We start from the raw sequence: 21,525 nt of genomic DNA, 5'->3' as shown, positions 1-21,525 counted from the left end.
CTGCAGAATTTGACATGGAAAAAAAAAAAAAAAAAAAAAATGTAGGTAAGAGAGGAAAATAGCCCCACCTCCTGGTTGTTTTGAAACACCCGCACATGCAGAATAATTGTATGTAGCTGGTTAAGAGCAACAGCTTTTTCTTTAGCCCTAGAGATTCTGATTCACAACTGTAGTCAGGCCCGGGAATCTACATTTTTAACAGTTAATTCTAAAGCAGGCATTTTAAATTACTTCTGTTAAGGGATACAGTGGGCAAAGTGTTAGTAGACTATATCTTCAGTATATACTTTTTTTTTTTTTTGGCTGTGCCCATAGCATGCAAAAGTTCCTGAGCCAGAGATCCAACCCATGCCACAGATGTAACCAGAGCCAAGGCAGTGACAATGTCGGATCCTGAACCCACCAAGCCACAAGGGAACTCCTATATATTTTATACTCATTCGAACTAGATGTTATCTGACCCGGTGTCTTGACACGTGTTTAAAAACCAACCAATTAAACAACCAACCAACTGAAAACCTGTATGGGAAACTATTACACACAGAACTATTAAGATTAAAAAAAAAATACTATGATGGAGGAAAGATAAGAAAAATGGCCATTGGAAGGAAAGGAGCTTTTTTTTTTTTTTTTTTTTTTTTTTTGTCTTTTTAGGGCCACACCTGTGGTATCTGAAGGTTCCCAGGCTGGGGGTCGAATTGGAGCTATAGCCGCTGGCCTACACCACAGCTCACAGAAATGCCAGGATCCTTAACCCACTGAGCAAGGCCAGGGATCGAACCTGCATCTTCATGGATACTAGTCAGATCCGTTTCTGCTGGGCCATGATGGGAATTCTGGGAAAGGAGACTGCTTGTTGCAACATTTGCTTAAAAAGTTGAAAGTAGAATCCAGAGGTTAAATGTCAAAATATTAAAGAACTTAAAAATATCCATTAGAAAAGTTAAAATTACATCTAATTCTTAGTAAATTCATAATTTGAAATTTAGAATTTTTCTGCACAAACAACAGAATGAAATTCAATTCTAAAGTGTAGAAACCCCGCTGCAGTGATAGTGTAAAGCTTTGTAAAACCGCATTAAGGGTGCTTCAGGCTGTGGGATGTACTAGACAATTATATTAAGAAGGATACCCTTTGACATTGTAGTGAAGTTCTCAGAGGAGCCACATTATAACTAGGCTTTCTTGAATGTCCACCTCTAAGATTTAAACACTCAGTCCAAAGTCAACTTCAGGAAGTGGGGTTATTTATATTGAAAACGAAATAGTTTTTCATACTTCTTGTAAGAAAACTAATGATTAAACTTCCATACCAAGAATTGTGGAAAGAAACACAGTATAATAGGTAAAGAACACATTTGCTGTTTTTATTGGTGCCTTGCATGGCAGTAATACTGAAAAAAGAGAATGCAAAAACAAAAAACAAAATCAAAAAAAAAAAAAAGAAAAAAAAAACAGGTTGGTGGCAACCCACATCTTTTTTTTTTAAGAGTACATAAACTCCTGTTTTATTTTTTATTGTGGCATGAATGATAACATAAAACCAAAAACATGAAAATATACAACTTATATTACACTATGTGTTATGAACAAAATATAAATCTATAACTCTATGTTATATTTACATAATTATTTATTTTATTAAATTTCAAGTGAGATGGTAGGTTGCACATACTTTGTTTTAAGCTCCAGGCATTTGATTGTCTCTTTTCTACTTTTTCCCATTTTTCCTTGTAAAATCCCAAATGTTAGAAGGACTAAGAGCTTTAAAGCCAGTGGAGCTATATAAATACTGTTTTAGTGAGCCAGTGACAGAAACACTGGGGAGGACAAGCATCGATCAGTAGAAAACTCAACGTCATCTTCAACCTGGGAAACTGACAGTTATAGGAAACTTTAAAATTAAATACTGAAAAAGCCTGTCTAAACAAAAACCTATTGCCCTAGAAGACAAAAGAAATCTCTGAACCACTTTAAGTGGGCTTCATATTTTTCCTTGCAGACGCCATCATTTTTTTACTATTAACTTGATAGACAAATATTTTATAAACCTGTTTGTAGATATACAGTTATTACAATTCAAATAATTTACCCATTAGAATGAATGAAAACGTAACTATTTTTGATGTTTTAAATGTGGCATAAGAAGTTTCTTCTGGGAACAGTCACATCTTCTGGATTAAGAAAATATCTGAAACTGGACCATAAAAGAGTTGATAATTTTCTTTAAGTGAATGAAGGTTAAAAAGTCTATTCCAAAATCAAATCTACAAAATCATTTCACCAAAGAAATTCTTTTGCATTTGTTCCTTATAAGAGGATTTGGTGTCAATAATGACTATAGTCTTTGGAAGGAGGGATTTTTATACATGGTTAACTCAACTGCAGATGCCAAATAAACGTTAAAAATTGACTTAACTAGTTTAGGTATAAGTGTACTGAAGAACCACCGTGTATTTTATTCATTGCAGTAACTAGCCAAATTACTAGTAACTGATAAGTGAGTAACTTTAGCCTATTTTCTCCAGTGACAGTCTCTTAGATTCATATTAAAACATGACTATTTTTAGAAGAACTGATCAAAACGGCCATAAGAAACAGAATTCTGGCAAGTATTCAGTACTGGGGTGAGCTTGTGTGTGCGTGTGTGTGTGTGTGTGTGTCTGTGTGTGTGTGAGAGAGAGAGAGAAAGAAAGAAAGAGAGAGAGAGAGAGAGAGAGAGAAAGGAATGTGAAATGCAAACAGGAAGGTAGGAAAGAGGAGAGGAGGGAAGCTTTCTGTTCATTTGAGTTGATCTGACTTTCATTTCCTCTCCTTTATCCTTTTTTGGTCATCATGGGGCCCAACAAAAGAATACAAGGTTTTAGGATCCTTTATAAAATTATAAGCCAATCAAATGCCAAAAAGGCAATGTGCTAACCCAATAGGCTGCCATTCAGAGCACCTTTTATCAAATGACTTCAAAGCACTTTAAACATTAATGTGATTTTTTGTTTTCTTTTGGGGAAAATTAAGGCAAAAAAAAAAAAATCGTGACACCCAGTGAATTAGATGTCAGAAGAAGACAAGGTAATACAGGGCTATAGACTTGATTTCTGTTTCAGTCCACGCAGTTTAGTCTCTCTGATGTAAACCTAAGTAAAATGAAAATAAATTTCTGAATTTCAGCAGTTACAGGTCACCACTAACAATTGCATTTTCCCCTTCAAATAAAACAAACAAACAAAAAGGCCAAACAGAGGGTTTTGTCAATTCTCTGGTAAATGGATTAGAATTGGTTTCAGCCGTAAATGCCCTCAGTGGCTTCTACCTGGAGCTAAAACAAAGTATTCTTGTAGCCCAAAGTCATGAAATGAAAACAAAGCATCTTTATAACATGGTGGAAATAAGTATCCAGCAAACGTGAGAGGTGAACCCACAGAAGTCAGAAAAAATTTGTTAACAAAGACAGAACAAATTTTTAAAAATCTGTTTTCACATTGTACATAATAACCATATAAAAACAAGTGTCTATTTTTTTTTATCCAGAGTGCTTAAAAACAAAACAAACAAAAACAAAAAAATTGGCTCTAGATGACTGTGGCAATTAAATAACTAAAATGAGTGATGAGAGCATAAGTTAATTAAGATTGAACACGACCCTCCTATTAATTCACTCATATGTATTAAATACCAGAACTTGACATTGTTGGGGCCAAATTTTTTGAAAGGATAAAACTTATGGAAGGAGAAATGACATTGTGTATGTGTGTGCATGTGTGTGTGTACATATATATGTATGTATACATATGTATACATATATATATGTTGGAGATGGAAATTTGTTTTAAATATCTAACAACTTATTGGCTGCACTTCCAAATCAGAGCAGAATAAAATAGAAAGGGAGAAATAAATTATACATAACTTACTAATCTGGGAACAGCTGACCATTATTATTATTATTACTATTATTATTATTATTATTTTATCATCATCATTATTACAACACTAGCAAAAAGAGGCAGTTCAAATGAAAATACAGTCATCAAAAACAAACAGAAAAACAAACAAAAACAAAATCTCTGACATGCAGGATATGATTAGTTCCTCCAAGCAAAACCCCAGAGCAAGTCTTTTGAGAGAGAGAAAAATAAAAAGTATTTTTTTCTTATTTATATGTAAAAATCAAACTTTAGGTCATTTTTTTGGGGGGGGGGGTGGGATAGGAAAATGATGACTGGAACCATAGCACATCCAAGCTACTGGTGGGAGTATTTACTGTCTGATGCTTCCGCACAAACAGTGCTGGTTGACTTTAAATGATGTCGCGTTTGTTTGTACGAGCCCTACGACTGCCCTGGCACTTGGCTGGTGAAGTCTAACTAAGCAGCCCCGTCACCATCAGTTGTTGCTCTGAGCACATCCTCTGCTGGAATGAAAAACCGGACTTCAGTGGCTTCATCTTACAGCAAGAAAAGAGCGGTGCAGGGATTGCTGGGTTCAGCCAGGTTCCGTCGTGTTGGGCTGCCGTGATTTTAATCAAATCCTGCTTTTTACGGCACGAGATGTACATGGCCCACAATTCTGAAATGCAAATGGCCTCCCCCTCATTTCATGGAGAGATGAAGAATACCTTTGAAAATTATCAGTTCCATTTCCTCATCAGGAAAGGATGGAATGTTGAAGAAATACACAAATTCTGTATTTCTGGAAAATTGGCAAATGTATTCAAGGAAAACAATGATTGTTTTGCTCGAAGTTATCAACAGGAAAGACAAACAGAAATTATTAAGTAGCAAATGTTAGTGGAACCAACTGAGCAGGGAGAAGGGACATCTGGGAGCAGTTTGCTAGTAGCTTCCATGTTATACATGCACCCCTCTATTACACAGGGCCACCTGATCCATCCAATAATAATCATATTAGTAATTTAAAAATACAATTTCTGAGCCCTATATTGGTTAAGTTGTCATTTGAAGTGCAAAGTCAAGGTCAAGGTTGCTTCCAGACCAGTCACTTAGGAGGATGTGGGATTTCATCCCCAGATGTGGGTTTAACTCACAATGGTCCAACGTTATTCCTATTAGTACCATAATCACACACATACATACACACAAAAATCCAAGATCAGAAAATATTTTTTTCTCTAAATTTCTTATGTCTCTCTCTCTCTCTCTTTTCACCTGAGAACAGCACCTACAGTTTCCATTAAAAAAAAAAAAAGTCAAATCTCACCAGCTGCTGGTATTTCAGGTTTTTTCAAGGGATTGTCTAAGATATAACACTGTCCTAATTTAAGAAGGAACAGGAGAAAGGAAGGGGAAAAAAAATCAACTGGGTCAATACTTCGGTACAAATTTGGCACTTGCTCAAAGATGTAGTGTGGTGTGCAATAGATAAAGAAAGTCCTCTAAAGAAAAGGATTGCTTATTTTGTGGTGGATAGCAAGGAAGTTAAAAACAGGCTCTTTTTCCCTCTTCCCCCCCATGCACAGACTTCCATCTTTAAAGTATAGAGATGGAAAAGGTGGAGAGAAGTAAAGAGAAATTCATCTTTCTTTTTTTTCTGTCAGGTGCATTACCAAAAAAAAAAAAAAAAAAAAAAAAAAAAAAAAAAAAAGGAAAGGAAAAGAAAGAAAAGGAAAACACCCAGAAACCCCAAAAAACAAAACTTATTTCTTTTTAAAAATTGTAGCACAAAACAACAAAACACATTCACAAGCCACTTGTTGGCACTGTGTACCTGAGTGAGAATTTCTAGAACATTGTAGAACAAACAGCCATAAAGTTTATTAAAAAAAAAAGTTGACGGGTAAGACTTCAGTGCTTGGATGTAGCAGCTGAATTACTGGCATTATATTTACCCATAGCTTATTTCAATCTCTTGTTGTTGATATTGTTGTTTGCTTGTTGTATTTTGATTTCCTTTCCGAGCCTTTTGAGGCTGAGGTCTATTAGTCAGCTGATGTCCCAACTATTTAAGACTAACAGTTAAAGTAACAGTCAGTGTATGAGAAAGTTAATGTGCTTGGCCACTGGTAAGGATGAACCAGCTAGGGCTTCTTTAAGTCCTAAGGTCATGACCATCTTTTGACCCTTATCAGTTGGCTTGTCCTGCAATATGGTTTTCACTGTCACTCCCATAATCTACATCTGGATCGTCTTCCTCCTCATCGTACTCATCATAAATTTCTCCGTTGATGTCCTCAGCCTGGATCTCTTCTTTGATGTGTGGCTCCTCTCCTTTCACACCGTAAGTGCTCTGGATAACAGGCATCCCAGGCTCCGGGCTGCTGGACACGCTTGAGTGCTCCGAGGGCAGGTGAGGGGAGGGCATTCCCGCCATGGCGATGGCTCCAGGGTACACAACGCCAGCAGTGGCGATGGGGATCTGTGCTTGTTGCCTGTCAGAGAGGAATTCCCAAAAAGAGACCATGCGTGAGTGGGCAGTTCGAGTAAGTGCACCTCTTACTGTATAATTAATTTGCTCGTCTTGTCCAACTCCACATAGTGATTTGCACCCTACTGCTGACATTTTAAAAACTGTATCCTATTCCTATCCTGATCCCTTATTTCTTTACAGTGCCTTATAGATGACAAGGCATTTGCATGTGCATTACCCCTTTGAGTCTTAAAATCATTCTGTTTTGTTACTATTCTATTTTCTGAAAAGGAACTGAGGTGCAGAAAGTTAAGCAGAACTCAAGTCCTTGACCCCAAGTTAATTTTTCCTTCACAATAACATGTCCAAATGGTTTTTCATTTTTTAAAAATTTTTTACTTAGTTTTTCTCTTCTTAGGCTACACCCACAGCATAAGTTGAGTTCATAGGGATCAAACCTGTGGCTCCACAGAGACAACACCAGATCATTTACCTACTGTGCCACAGTGGGAACTCCTAGAAACATTTTTTTTTTTTTTTAAGAATTAAACCTAAAGATAATTCAATCTTAATGGAAAAACCCTAAAGTATTAGAGCTCTCGAAATAAAACTTTGTTGCCCAGAACAATATCACGTGGTCTACCTCCTCCTGAAATAGTCTTCAGTGGGGGGAAGAAGTAGATGATGTTCACTCATGCCTTCTTTCATTCATTCATAAGTTTACTATTTCCCCAAGGACTGCTGGGTTTTGTGCTCAGCATGGAGAAGAGTCATGCACTGGATATAAATCACAGACACTGTATAGAGCAACCAGACATTTTCATGGGAATGGAGGGAATAGGAGAGATTTGAAAAGTTGTTGTTGTGGTGGTTGTTTAAGTATCCTCTAGCCATTTTCAGAACAATATTCATTCTTCTTTTTTTTTTTTTTTTGTCTTTTTGCCTTTTCTAGGGCCACTCCTGCGGCATATGGAGGTTCCCAGGCTAGGGGATCTAATCGGAGCTGTAGATGCCGGCTTACACCAAAGCCACAGCAACTGGGGATCTGAGCCATGTCTGCAACATACACCACAGCTCATGGCAACGCCTGAGCTTAACCCACTGAGTGAGGCCAGGGATTGAACCCGAAACCTCATGACTCCTAGTCGGATTCATTAACCACCGCGCCACAACAGGAACTCCCAATATTCATTATTCTAAGAAGCTCCTGGGGATCTTATTTACTGTACCAAATATGAACAACTTTACTTCTGTGGGGTTTTTGTTGTTGCTGTTTTTTGGTTTTTTTTTTTATTTTTTAAATTTTTTATTTTTTTATTTTTAGGCCCATACCTGTTCCCAGGCTAGGGATCAAATCAGAGCTGCAGCTGCTGGCCTATGCCACAGCCACTGTAATGCCAGATCTGAGCCACACCTTTGACCTACACTGCAGCTCACGGCAATGCTGATCCTTAACCTACTGAGGGAGGCCAGGGATTGAACCTGAATCCTCATGGATGCTAGTCAAGTTCATTACTGTTGAGCCACAATGGGAACTCCAATTTCTGGGCTTTTCTGAGAAAATTCTGAAGAGGCAATGCATTTGCAGCTCCCGCCATGGGAAGCAGGGTAATTTATATTGAGCAAGGCATTCTTAAGCAAACCTTCCCATTCACAACCTTGTTGGGCCCTAAACAGAATCCCTCCTCTTTGTGATCTCCTAAGGCCACACATGTGACTTGAGAGTCCAGAGGCCCCCCCATACTCAGAAACAAGTGTTTCTTTTGGAATCACTTTTATGTTGTATTATCTCAACTGAGTGGTTAGTTGCTGTGGAATTTATCACTGTGAAGTCTTGGAAGTAATGAAAACCGGCAAGGAAAAGAACCAGTAAGGCTTCTAAGTTTTTAATAACCAAACTTGAAAATGATTTACTCTCATATATTCTACTTTTTTTTTTTTTTTGGTCGTTCTAGGGCCTCTCCCACAGCACATGGAGGTTCCCAGGCTAGGGGACCAATAAGAACTGTAGCCGCCAGCCTACACTGAAGCCATAGCAACACAGGATCTGAGCAGCATCTGTGACCTACACCACAGCTCATGGCAACGCCGGATCCTTAACCCTCTGAGTGAGGCCAGGGGTCAAACCCACATTCTCATGGATTCTAATCGGGTTTGTTAACCGCTGAGCCATGATGGGAACTCCCCATATACTCTATTCTCAAGCCAGCTATTACTAAAGCTCTCTCGCCCAAGTCGCTGTTCTAGGAGCCTGGAGTGAGCTCACAGCATTCTTTCTCAGAATTAAATGGGAGACAGCCTAGTCTCTGAACATACACTGTGTGTACTTAGGTTCCCTCTCAAAATGCTGCTTTGCAACTAAGCAAATATATTTTACATCCCATTAAGTGTCACGGGAAATGCTCTGGACGGAAAAAGGAGAGAAGGTACATACCCAACGTTGAAGTACTGCCTCATCTCCTGCCGCCTGTTCCGCATGATGGCCTTGTACTCGCCGATGCGCAGCTTCTTGCCATCTACCAGGCAGGTGCGCTTCGGCCTGGGCTTGTATTTGTAGTCGGGGTACTTCTCCAGGTGCTGTTTGCTGAGACGGGCTTGCTCCTCGTAATATGGCTGTTTCTCTAGGTTTGTCATAGCTTTCCAGCGAGATCCTGGGAGGAAAAAAAGGTTAGCATTCCCACAGGCATAACAACTGAGGATCTTACAAAGATATAATGGAGAATACGACCATCACAAGTGAAAGTGTTGGCCAATTCCCAGAGATGCATAAAAACGATTATGATTCATGAGCTTTGACCCAGGAGGTGTGAGTCAAGAACACAGGTGTTGGTGGCTGGGTCATCTAAGAAACTGTACCCACAGATACAAACACTAAGCATTTTTTTTTTTTCTGGATTGAATGAACAATGTAGCCAAACTTGTACATTATATACTTAGAAGCTCACAGATGAGATAATGGTGGTATCTTGTTATCTTTGATTTCTACATTAGACCACAATTTAATTCGACCCTGAACTGAAAAGTTATGCAAAAACTCATTACATATTTTGTTTATTGTTTTTTTGTTTTGTTTTGTTTTGTTTGCTTTTTTAAGGGCTGCACCCACAGCATGTGGAGGTTCCCAGGCTAGGGGTCTAAGCGGAGCTACAGCTGCCAGCCTATGCCACATCTGCAGCGACGCCAGATCTGAGGCACATCTGCAACCCACACCACAGCTCACGGCAATGCCGAATCCTTAACCAACTGAGCAAGGCCAGGGATTGAACCTGCAACCTCATGGTTCCAAGTCAGATTCGTTTCCCCTAAGCCATGACGAGAACTCCCTCATTACATATTTTGAACCTGAAGGTAATTTTCTAATTATTGAGTATTTTTATATGGGTGGACATTACTTATTACAAAGCCTTCTAACATATATTAAATGTAATTCTCATTCTGTCCCAAATGTTTAGGTATGCTTACGTAACTGCAGTTAAACATTCTTTTCATCAAAATTTTAATTATATAAAAATATATTAATGAACATGCACTGAGGAACTACTATGTGCTAGATACAACGCTAAAAACTTTATGTAAGTTTTTTCATTTTTATCTTTTTACCACAGTCTTATAAAAGAGACAGCATTTACACCTATTTTCATAGATGGAAAAACTGTAGTTCAAATAAATGAAAGCCAGGGTCACCCAACTATTAAACTGCAGATCGGTGACTCAAATTCAGGTGTTTTTTTTTTGGTTGCACCTGCAGCATGCAGAAGTTCCAGGGCCCGGGCTTGAACCTGTGCCACTGCAGCAATGATGCCAGATCCTAGGCCACCAGGGAACTCTACAAACTCAGGTTTGATGGAATTGAAAGTGTGGTACGATGTACATCCTTGCATACCTCCACTCATCCACTATATATGTTCTAACAGAGGCTTAAACACAGTAAGAAGTATGTGTTCAGGAATATTTTTCTCTTAGTAAACCACTTTCGATATTACATAAAAATGTCACTTCCTGTGATATAGCATGCATTAGTAATATTAACCCTAATTGGATTTTTTTTTCTTTTCACTTTTAATTTTGGTTTGGATTCAACTAGGATTGTGAAAAACAACTGTTCTGAAGCTTAATTAAAAATAGTATATGCTAGTTCTCAATATAGATATGATTTAAAGCTTTGATTCTATCAGTACGGCTAAGTGTAGTAGTAATAGCAGTAGTAGTAATGTTTACTTTTGATTAAGCATGTAAGAAAAATCTGTTTATTTGCAGATATTTCTCTGCAAGTAATCAGCTCAACTCTACCCAAATGCACAAAGACCAAAATAACTGGAATTAGGAGATCCCAACTAAATATGTACTGGCACTGCTGTTCTTACTTGCCTTCCAAAGTCATCTAGGCATCTTAAACCTTTCGAATGAATTCTTTACTCAACCATAACTCCGTATCTCAAATACAAATAGCTCACTGATGAACAGTTTTTTCCTACAAATGCAGTGATTTCAATATGGGCTTTATATTTATTACAGGAATGCAGAGAAAGGAACAGCATCTCCTCCCTTAGAACTGTTTCCTATTGGACAAGATGTTACCTGGGTGAATATATCCACATGGGTGTTTCAAAAGTTTACAAACAGATTTTTTCCAACCTAGAGCTAATATGATTCCATTATATTTACACTAGAAACTCAGGTTACAGTTCAAACAATAGACATCATCTTTATATTCCTTTCTCAAACTTGTGTTTAAAAGCAGTGTCCAACATTTAGGCCATATCCTTTGAAGGTACAATCTCACATTCTTTATGGCCCAATATTATTTTCTAGAGGTACGTGAAAATCTCTATGCTATTCTCAGCGCAAATATCAACACAAGTTAAGCTACCTACTACTGAACTGGATTAATTCTTCTCATAGTTTCTTATAAGTGTTCATACCAGAATTCTGAACCTCAGTAAATAGGGAGTAGAAAAGTGAACTTAGCAGAATAACTTATTGAATAACTATAGAAACTGAACAGTGGATCAAGGATGGTTGACTTAAAATCCACTACCTATTTTTATCACTGAATAGAACAGAGAAACTAGCATTCTCCATTAGAGTAGGAATTGCCAGTCTTCCCTAAGTTTAAATATTCTATAAGTTCAAAAGATAACATTTTTTTTCCCTAAGGAAAGGGAGTATTCATGCCTCAAAGTAACCTGCCTTGGAAAGCAAGAGCTGTTTTTAGATTTCCTACTAAGGGCATGATGCTGTATTATCGGACGTGCAATGGTGAATCATTATGGTTCCTATATTCTCGGAGCTCATATTCCAGCAGAGAAGAAATACATTAAATGCATTGGTTTAATTATAATGGTGGAAAGTACAGGAAGCTTATGAGAACATATGATAAAGAGCTTGAGTCAATCTTCTCATAGCTCAGGAAGGTATCGTTGCAAAAAGCATGGCCTGTGGAGGAGGAATGTTATGCTCAAGACCTTGTAGTGGTAAAGGGATCAGAGGAACTTAAAGTTGTTCTGGCTAAAATGCCATGGAAAAAGAGTAATAAAAGATGCGTAAATTCTCAAATAAGTTAGCTTCCAACTCTGGTATGAACCGAAGACACAGTATCTTGATACTTGATAATATAATTCCTCTGAACTATCACTGAATTCCAAACTATATTTTTAAATATGGCCATATCATTAAGATCTTTTCAAAATTAAGAATTAAGGCACCATTTGGACCTGGTTAATGCTCAAGCTAACTACTCCATTTTATGACTGAGCAGAAGAGTGGTTCAGTTTGGTGGCAAAAGTAGTTTTCATTTTTTAATAATAGCTTTCAAATGGGATTAATCAAGTAACAAGTTTGGTTTTGGTTTCAATGGCTTTGCAGGTACAACAACTACTGTTTGTAGCTGTGATGTAAACCCCTGAAACACATGCTAGGAGTGGTAGGATAGCACTTCAGATTTCTTCAAAAGAGAAGAAAATGTCTCCTTTATTTGGGCATGGCTGGCTGGGCATGGTTACCCTGAACCATGGACAGGGAGTAAGTTCCCTGTTGTTTTCTTTTTTCTTTTTTTCCTTTTGGTCTTTTTGCCTTTTCTAGGGCTGCTCCCTTGGCATATGGAGGTTCTCAGGCTAGGGTTCTAATTGGAACTGTAGCTGCTGGCCTACACCAGAGCCAGAGCAACATGGGATCCAAGCCACATCTGCGACCTACACCACAGCTCACGGCAATGCCAGATATCCTTAACCCACTGAGCGAGGCCAGGGATTGCACCTGCAACCTCATGGTTCCTAGTCGGATTCACTAACCACTGAGCCATGACGGGAACTCCCTCCCTGTTGTTTTCAAAAGGAAAAAAAACAAAACAAAACAAAACAAAAAAACAAAAACAAAAACAGGAGTTGCTGCTGTGGTGCAATGGGATTGGCGGCATCTTGGGAGCACTGGGACACGGTGGAGATTCGATCCCCAGCCCTGCACAGTGGGTTATGGATCCAGCGTTGCCACAACTGTGGCTTAGGTTGCAAATGAGGCTCGGATCTGATCCCTGGCCTTGGAACTCCACATGCCATGGAGCAGCTAAAGAAAAGGAAAGAAAAGAAAAAAAAGGGAAAAACAATGGAAAAAGAATTAAGCCTTCTACAATAAAAAAAATTAATAATAATTACATTTAGGTATTCGTCCTGATGACAAAAAAGACGATTTCAATTAAGAATATCTGATGTTCAAAATAAGAACAAAAAATTGGTCTTGAAAGTGCTCTTTTCCGTTCTAAATCTGGCAATACAATAAAAATGAAGAGTTTAAGCTGAGCAACAGTGTCATCTCCATGGGGTCTGCAATGAATTTGCACATTTTACTCCAACTACTGTATATCTAATCAGAAAAAGATGTCCCCCATCCCCTGATCTAGTGCCAAACAGTAAAAGGTGATTCCTTATGTTAACAATTTCAGCAGAATGGCTTATTAAAACCAGATTTTAGGGTATTATAAAATGCTTAGAAGCCCTTTAAAATGTCAACTAGGATCCCCAGAGACTACGTAAAATGTCAACCCAGCTCAAGCGCCTGTTTTAAGCAGAATGAATTAGCGGCATGCTGTCGGAGGCTGTTATCCAAAACAATCAGTAAAAAGGAAAACATCAAGCTTTCTTTGTACTTTTATATGAAATGAGCCATTTAGAATGATCTTGTGGATATTTGAAGATCACTTATTTATTTGAAGCTATGACTAAATTTTGAGGCCCCAAACACCTCAGTGGGTCTTTTTCCTGCTATATCTTTCATGAACACAATTTCACTGAAAATCTTAATTCAATTAGGGAGCATTCTCTTTCATGAAGCTTATTATGATATAATCATGTAGTCATTCTAACAGCCTTTCCTTTAAACCAGAAAGGAATACTTTTAGCCAGTCACCTCTTTTCCATGAAGACTCTTGCTCTATTTCCTAAAATATTTGACATCATCAAAACTGGTATTTCTCCTCTACTTAGGACAAAGTTTTAATCAGCGATTATTATTTTTTTAGTAGTCAGACACATGGACTGAGTGATATAAAGACATGAAACAATTTTACTTTGTAGTTTGTTGGGATGTTTTTTGACATTTGGGGATTGCTAATTTCAGAATAATTGACATACTAAAATATGAAGTAAGCTTACCTAAAGTATTGTATCCTTTCTAGAGTTATGCCAAATGAAACAGATGTGGTATTTTTCTAAAAATGAAAAAATTCATATGGAAGGTAGAATATAGTTCTAAGAAAGAAAAACAGTTCAGAGACGGTAGAGATGCAAAAAAAATGCACTTTCTTTTGATCAGTTCTGGTTTTTGATTATACATGGATATATATTATACATAAATATTCATACATATTTATCCATAAATATTCATGTGTTCTATGTACACTTACAGCTTCACATGTTCATATCTTTTGAGATCACCTTCATCTAAAGCTCTCAAAATCATTTAGATGAAAATCGAGATGCAGTTTTTATTTGCTTTTGTTTCATTACAAATGCATGCTCTGGACTGGGTGGCATCTATTACCATTGTTGAAAATATGAGATCATAAAAACACAGATACATGTTTGGTAACTACTTTCAGATGACTGGTTCCTTAATGTACAGAACCAAAAGGCGCACTACACTAAGTACCTGTAATTCCAAAGGCATTACAGATTTTAATAAAGTTTTAATAACTTTGATAAATTTTATTACTTATTTGTCACAGACAAAATCTGCTGATAGAGTTAAGTGTTCCTATTCTATTTCTTATCACTTAGCTCTTAGAAGTCAGAGAATAATGAAAATTTGCTTAGGTTGTCCAGAATCTGGGCACCACGCCTACTTGAGGGTGAAGATAAAAGATAATGAAGAGGATGACAATAATGATGATGATCATGTCAAAAGAATAGCACCAAAGAAATGGAATCCTCTCTTCCTTCTTTCTGGGACTTAAATCAGTGTATAATAGGTCTCTTTATAATCAGTACTCTTTCCTCTCACCCATGTTTGCTGTGTATCTATGTACACTAGGTAAATATGTACTTTGCCATGTTAAGCTGAAAGCTGCCATAGCAGAAAAAGTCCCTTTTTAAATGGTACTGAAAATATATGTAAGGTTATTAAAAGTAAAAATTTAAAAATACACACTCAACAGCTTCTTGTATCTTGACGATCTAAACTGATGTTCAGTTATAGTACTAGAACAAACATCATCACCTCCACCCCCTCCCCCACAACAGGACGAATTCTGTAGTCCACAAAGAAATAAGCCTGGCCGATACCAAACGGAGTAGCTTATCTGAAAAGAACACTTCTTCCTAGTCTTGGTACAAATATTTTTAGATTTTTTAAGAAGAGAAAATATTACAACAGCTAGTACAGAAACACACAAGGCAATTAGCTACAGATTTTGGGCAGTTTCGTGATGAACATGGACTGCTTCACCATCAGAAGAGAAGGGTCAATCAATGATGGTCCAGTTTATTTCTGGATAAGTAGAAAACATGAGTTCCTGGCCTCTGAATCCAGTTTCTTTCGACAAATGCAGAAGAGAGAACTATATATTTATTTCATATATCTCTTAACCCTGAATACTCTCCTTACCCAGTATCTTGCTGATGTTGGAGTTGTGCATGTCGGGAAAGGCTTGAAGGATTTTCCTTCGTTCATCTTTAGCCCACACCATGAAGGCATTCATTGGACGCTTTATGTGGGGTTCATTGCTACCACGCCCTCTGGATTCTCTATAAATTCTTGATTCTGAGACTCCAGCACTTCCTAAAAACAGGGAACACGGCTTCACATTAGAGTTACATTTTTTGGCAGTTCTCTTCCTTGCATTATTGTTTTTTGGTCCATTAAAATATGTGAAAAGGAAAAGCACATCTGATAACAGCACTTCTAGTTCTTGAGCCAGATGCTCGTTTATGAAGTTTCTGTGATAAGCCTCATGGTGGCAAATGTTGTATTGGTATTTTTTAATCCACTTCTAATATATTTAACCTTTCTTTCAATGGGCTATGGACTGTTTCACCATTTACTTTCAAGAGCAGACAAGAAACCTGAATCTGTGATCTTTGATGCAAACTGGAAAGATAACAGTTGGATTAGATCAATAGGCATGCCAGTACTGTAGAAATATTGATTAGGTCAAAAAGCTCAGAAAGTGTGAAATATCAGTCTTCAGCAGAAGGGGTGACTACAGGGAAAGATGAGTCTCTGCTACCTAAAGACTGTCAGAACGTGGTGTACTCAGGGCCCTTTCCTCTCTTAGGTTATATAAATAAAAACACTACTAGATAAATGTTTGAGGTTAAAACACAATGTAGATATTTCTTGTAGTGTGTCTGACTCCTTTAAAATTATGTGTGTTAATAAATGCGTGAAATATGCTGATGCAGCAATGACAGTCTGTTCCCCAAAGGATATCTGAAGTAGAAAAAGAACAAAGGAATAGTTACATCACTATCATTTCTTCGAAAGTCTACAGTCACATATTTCCCTGAATTTCCCCCCTTAACATCTAAGTTATCCAAAGAGACCCAATGCTGATTATCTTCCAATTAGCATGACTCAGGATGATAAAATGCAACCAAGAGTCACAATGGAACCTATGGGAGGTGCAGTCACTCCTCTAGGCTTCTGACTTTTTGTAGAATGGCTTTAGTAGATTAAACTGCTTCAAGAGCTACTTGAAATTAGGCAAAGAAAATAAGGAGAAGGGGAAAAATACCAAGAACCCTGATGCTAACTTTTTCAGGGTGATCATTACAAAAGATGAGAGAGATGGTAGCATTTTTACATGGCAGCATGTAAAAAATTTAAATATTTTGGGGATTTTTAGAGCTTGTAATATCAATAAAAGTGCCACTTTTCTTCCTTCACACTTCTTTTCCTTTCTTTTCTTAATTTGAAGGAATAGGAATGAACCAAAATTACCTAGACTCGAAGACCTCTATTGCAACAAACAAAAAAACACAGCATATTTGGAGTTTCTCATCATTGCTCTTTCATAATATGCTCTTTGGTCTTATGAAGATTGGAAAATATTTTGCATAAAGCATGATTGGATTTAACAAATAAGAGCAACAAAATTTTGATTTTTAATGCTGCTTACCATGGGTTTATTTTAGCATGCTAATACAACTTAAAATTTATGAAATGTGTTATTACCAGTAACTGTCTTTTTATTGGCAAAAATGAGTGCAAATATATGGTGACATCTTTCTAAAATGGGTTTCTAACTATCAAATGATCATTTGCACATCTGCCTTTTCTTGTTCTTACACCTTACAGAACATAAGCAATAAAATGAACATTATGTGACTTCATCAAAGCTAAACAAGCACTTTGTATGTACTCAGGCCAGGTTTATCTTAGCCAAACAAAGTAGAAAAGAGAAGGAAATGTTTGGCTACAACAGGCTAGAAAACCACAGAATTTCTTGGCTATCCAATTCAATAAAATTTTGTCTTGACAGAATTATCAGTTAAATGCTCAAGTGCAGCTAGTCCCCTGGCTAGTGCAGAATGAGATTTAGAAGGAGAATTGGCCCAAGGCACAGAGGAGACAGCTGTGTATTTGGGGGATTCAAGGGAAGTCCTTCTCTTCTTAAGTATGCTTCCCACCAGTTTGCCCTGGTGCCATCTTTTCTCTATTCAGGGAACTTCTGCCATAGCAACAAAGTTGAATTCTTAAAATGAATGTATGTCACCTGACATTCGAGAGAGGGTCCCTGTCAAGGTTCAGTGTCAGAGGAATACCACTTTCTTCTTCTTCCCTCTTTGCTGGGCTATCAGAATTAGAGCATCAATTTATTGAGTTGTCTCTGTAGATGTTTAGAATGTTCACGGATGACGCAGACAACAGAAATCTTGAGGCACATGAGGGAAGCAGAAGACTGCACAGCTGGAGTTGTAGTCAGGTAACAGATGGGAGGTGGGACTCCTGACTGTGTGGTAGACAGTGTAAGAGAGAAAGGGTCCCCAGTGCAAAAAAAAAAAAACCATCCTGAAAATGTCCTCTGAGCCCCGTATTCCGGTCAGGGTTTGACAACTGAAAACTATAAGAAATAGGGAAGCGACAGACAGGGTAGATGCTGATCGGGAGCATTTGCTTTAGAATCACACCCTCTTGAATCCAAGACCTGCCTTTGGCACTCAGAGCCCTGCAGTCTTGGAAAGAATGACTCAAAATTCCTAAGGGCCAATCTCTGTTAATAGTATTTATCTCACAGGTTTTGCTGGGGGTAATGAGACAGTCTATACAAAGCACTCAGCACAGGGTTCGGCACATGGGAACTGCTCAGAAAATGTGAACTCTTATCGTTATGACCAGGCATGAGGTGGCTGTTGGTATATTTTTTAATAGTTTTAATTGGTGCTAAATAGACACCTCTGCACACTACTGAAAAAGTACAAAAAATTTCACAAACCATCGGAATCTCCACTCATATTGAAATCCATCATGGCATGGCTAAATTTTCCTTCTTCATTCTGTTTAACTGCCAGTTGCTGAGTCAGACTCTCCAGTGTTGTTTTTTCCTTTAAAAAAAGAAATTTATAATGAGAGCTCAATCTGAAAATTATAATTCTTCAGAGAACTTTTTTTTGTGTGTGTGCCATAGATACTATATTCACTTAGGGAAGGGATGAGATGTTGATTTATTCACCTGTGCATACTCAGCCCAGGCACTGAGGTCATTGAAGCAAATTATGAGTGGGTTTTTGAAGGAACTCTGGTTCTTAGAATCCCCTATACAGTCTTGGCATTTGGGGTTGCTCTGCCTAAGGGATGTATGCCGGGATCCTTAGAGACAACCTTCCCAAATCACAAAATGTGCACAGAAATTTTATGGAAGCAAAACCTGTTTTACAACATTTGGAATGCCTGCTTTATTTTTAGCCAGACAGGGAAAGTATAGAAGTGGCATGGGGCCCAGACAAAGTCTTCCAATAGTCAGGTGACCAAATGATAGAAACATAATTCACAGTAGTGCCCTCTGGTTGCCATCTCCCTAAATGCCATCTGCATTCCTCATGCAAGGGTAATGAAGATGTTTAAATATTCATTGCTAATTGCTTGTCAAGTCTCTGTACATTCAATGTGAGTGCCTGCTACTTGGACCACAATTTGATTTGGATTGCTAAGCCAAAATATTGAGTTGGCGAATTATTTGAGATACAAATATACCAAAATTAGATCCGCGAAGACATCAAGTCATTTGAAAGCATGCAGTGCACGATTTGAATTCAGGGAGAACATGGCATGACAAACTAAATTATTTTCAAGAAAAATATAATGCCTAATGTAAACCACAAGAGATTTTAATCTACTTCTAAAGTCAATAATTGGGTGATTCTAAGAACCGGAAAGCCTAAGGTAAAAGGTTGACAACTTTCTCTAGCATTCTCCATCATTGCTCTGAGGATGATGGCATCCCAAAACAGCTTTAAGAAAATCACCTATTAGATTTCATTAAATTTGCTCATGTTTCTGTATAATTATGCACCTCATGTTCTGAGGAACATAGTCATGAATTACACAACTAAAACACATACACTGTTGACACAATAAAAGGTTCACAGAAAATAATCAACTATTTAAGATAATTGTATTATAGGTAAAGGACCCAATGAATGGGCTCATCAAGAGCCAATAGGCTATTGAAAGTCTTCACAGAGTACATGCTTTTTGTCTACAAAATCTCTGAAAGTATTATAACCGTCCATATTAGATGAAAAATTCCCTTAATTTAGTGGCCTTGGAATTCATATCTCTGCTCATCAGAGTCTGAACATGATTTAATAGAAAAAAATACTTTAAAATTGTCATCTGGTATAAAATACATCAGGGAAACTAGAATCAAAATAGTTTATATCAACTTTAGTTCTACAGGATTATATAGTACTAAAATTGAAATAAATTATATATTTAAAAATGTATAACTTCTCATGAATTTGTATGAAATTGGTGTTTTTCAGCTGCTTTAGAGGTTCTGAATTTCTTTTGCTGAGAGAGTCTGCTGTATATATTCAGCTGAGCCCAGGAGCACCAAGGACACCAGCTTAACAGGCTCTCTTTATAGTAAATGTAGCTGTTAAAATAGAAGACAGTCACATTAAAAACCCACATTCCATCAACATGATCTGATAGTCCCCGGGTCAATGAAGACTCTACTGTACCATCTTTGGGGAAGATTGTACTGGGCATGGATCACCTCTCAGGTTTTGAATTCACAGTGTATACAGCAAAAATGCTGCATATTTTCTAGAGGGTTTTCCATTTTGAAGTAAAGTCTTTCACGAAGAAAAAGCAAAATGAAGGCAATCGGAGTAGAAAAAAAACTAAATGTTAAGTGACTCTGAAAGTTCTTAGTTCAGCTGTATGGATCTTGCGCCATCTTACCAAGAAGCTAAATTAGCAAAGGATGAGCTGGGAAAGTCACAAGCAGTTTTTACAAGAAGTAGCCTCTAATCAACTACCTCTAAAGCACATAGTATAATAAAATGATTCAGTTAGTTACTCAAAAGTGGAATTTACGATACTTCTTAAGAGGATGTCTGTGGGAGATGGTGGAAGAAAACACAGTAAGCTGCACTTCTTTCGTGACCTTTTGCATAGTCATTTAAGCTAATTCTCAGACATATGAACAGGGAAAATGAGAGGTGACTGGAGGAACTAGAGAATGTGCACTGTGCCTTTTGTTAAAACAGATTAAAATAGAATGTAAATCAAAATAGTAACATTGCCACAATTTAGAAACACTTGCTGATAATGAATTCAGAAGACATAGAAGAATTGAGGTAAAGAGGGTTTATCATAAAACCCAATAGGTATATGGTAAATATATGATATACAAAAATATAGGAGTTCCCTGATGGCTCAGTGGTTTAAGGATCTGGCATTGTCACTGCTGTGGCTCTGGTTACTGCTGTGGCATGGGTTCAGTCCCTGGCCCGGGAACTTCTGCATACCATGGGCACAGCCAAAAAAATAAAAAATAAAATTAAAATAGAGTGGTTATATGGTAAATAATTAGCTATACAATTCCATATGAAAATCGATCCTGTAGTAAAAGTTCATATTTAGTTCTTATCTACAGAGGCAGATATAAATCTACGTATGAATTTGATTCTAGATAATATACTGAACCACCAAAAGAATGAGTTGGACTGAAAAACAGTCCTCAAAAGTTTAAATTCAATCTACTCAGGCATATTGGAGGAGAACCAGCCAAATGTTAGGAAGCATAAATGCTGGTTCACTGGGAAGAACTAAAACTTGTGATTCAGTACCTTGGGTTAAATACTTCCCCTTCCAAAGCCTCTTTTCAATGGTGCAGATATTACTGAAAAAGGTAATACTAACTTATAATTAAGTTAATCCTTTCTCAATCGAAGCAGCTGAAATAAAATGAGGGTAGCAAATATCAGATGGGGAGGTGGTAAACGGGAAGATGTTGAAAATAAGAAACACCAAAGAAACTGAGTTTGTGGAAATTTAAAAAAAAATGTGGATGCGCACAAGTGACAATTTTTACCAAACTTATATTCTTAGTTCCAACTTGCTCTGATAAAAGCACATTAGGAAAGAATTTGCATAGAAAAAGACCCCCACCCCCAGTTTTCCCACTTTAAGATCAGTGTTCTTGAACACAAATCCAGTATA

General features: G+C 37.4%; 1 protein-coding gene across 45 annotated transcripts in view; it reads right to left on the bottom strand.

The window, feature by feature from the left end:
- The window catches only part of SOX5 (SRY-box 5), a 1,006,514-nt gene continuing 985,635 nt past the window's right edge, over window positions 647–21,525 (bottom strand). For 44 of the 45 annotated variants that reach the window (XM_021092936.1, XM_021092946.1, XM_021092949.1 and 41 more), the window contains 4 exons: window positions 18,290–18,398; window positions 15,460–15,633; window positions 8,798–9,014; window positions 647–6,385 (listed from right to left, as the gene is read on the bottom strand). In XM_021092936.1, the coding sequence (XP_020948595.1) occupies window positions 6,082–6,385; window positions 8,798–9,014; window positions 15,460–15,633; window positions 18,290–18,398 (804 nt within the window). In that variant the 3' untranslated portion in view covers window positions 647–6,081. The remainder of the gene's footprint in view (window positions 6,386–8,797; window positions 9,015–15,459; window positions 15,634–18,289; window positions 18,399–21,525) is intronic. The other variant, XM_021092938.1, reaches the window with a different exon arrangement.

This window comes from Sus scrofa, chromosome 5 (genome assembly GCF_000003025.6).
Source record: "Sus scrofa isolate TJ Tabasco breed Duroc chromosome 5, Sscrofa11.1, whole genome shotgun sequence".
Lineage (NCBI taxonomy): Eukaryota > Metazoa > Chordata > Mammalia > Artiodactyla > Suidae > Sus > Sus scrofa.
This window is presented reverse-complemented; position numbering and strand designations above follow the sequence as displayed.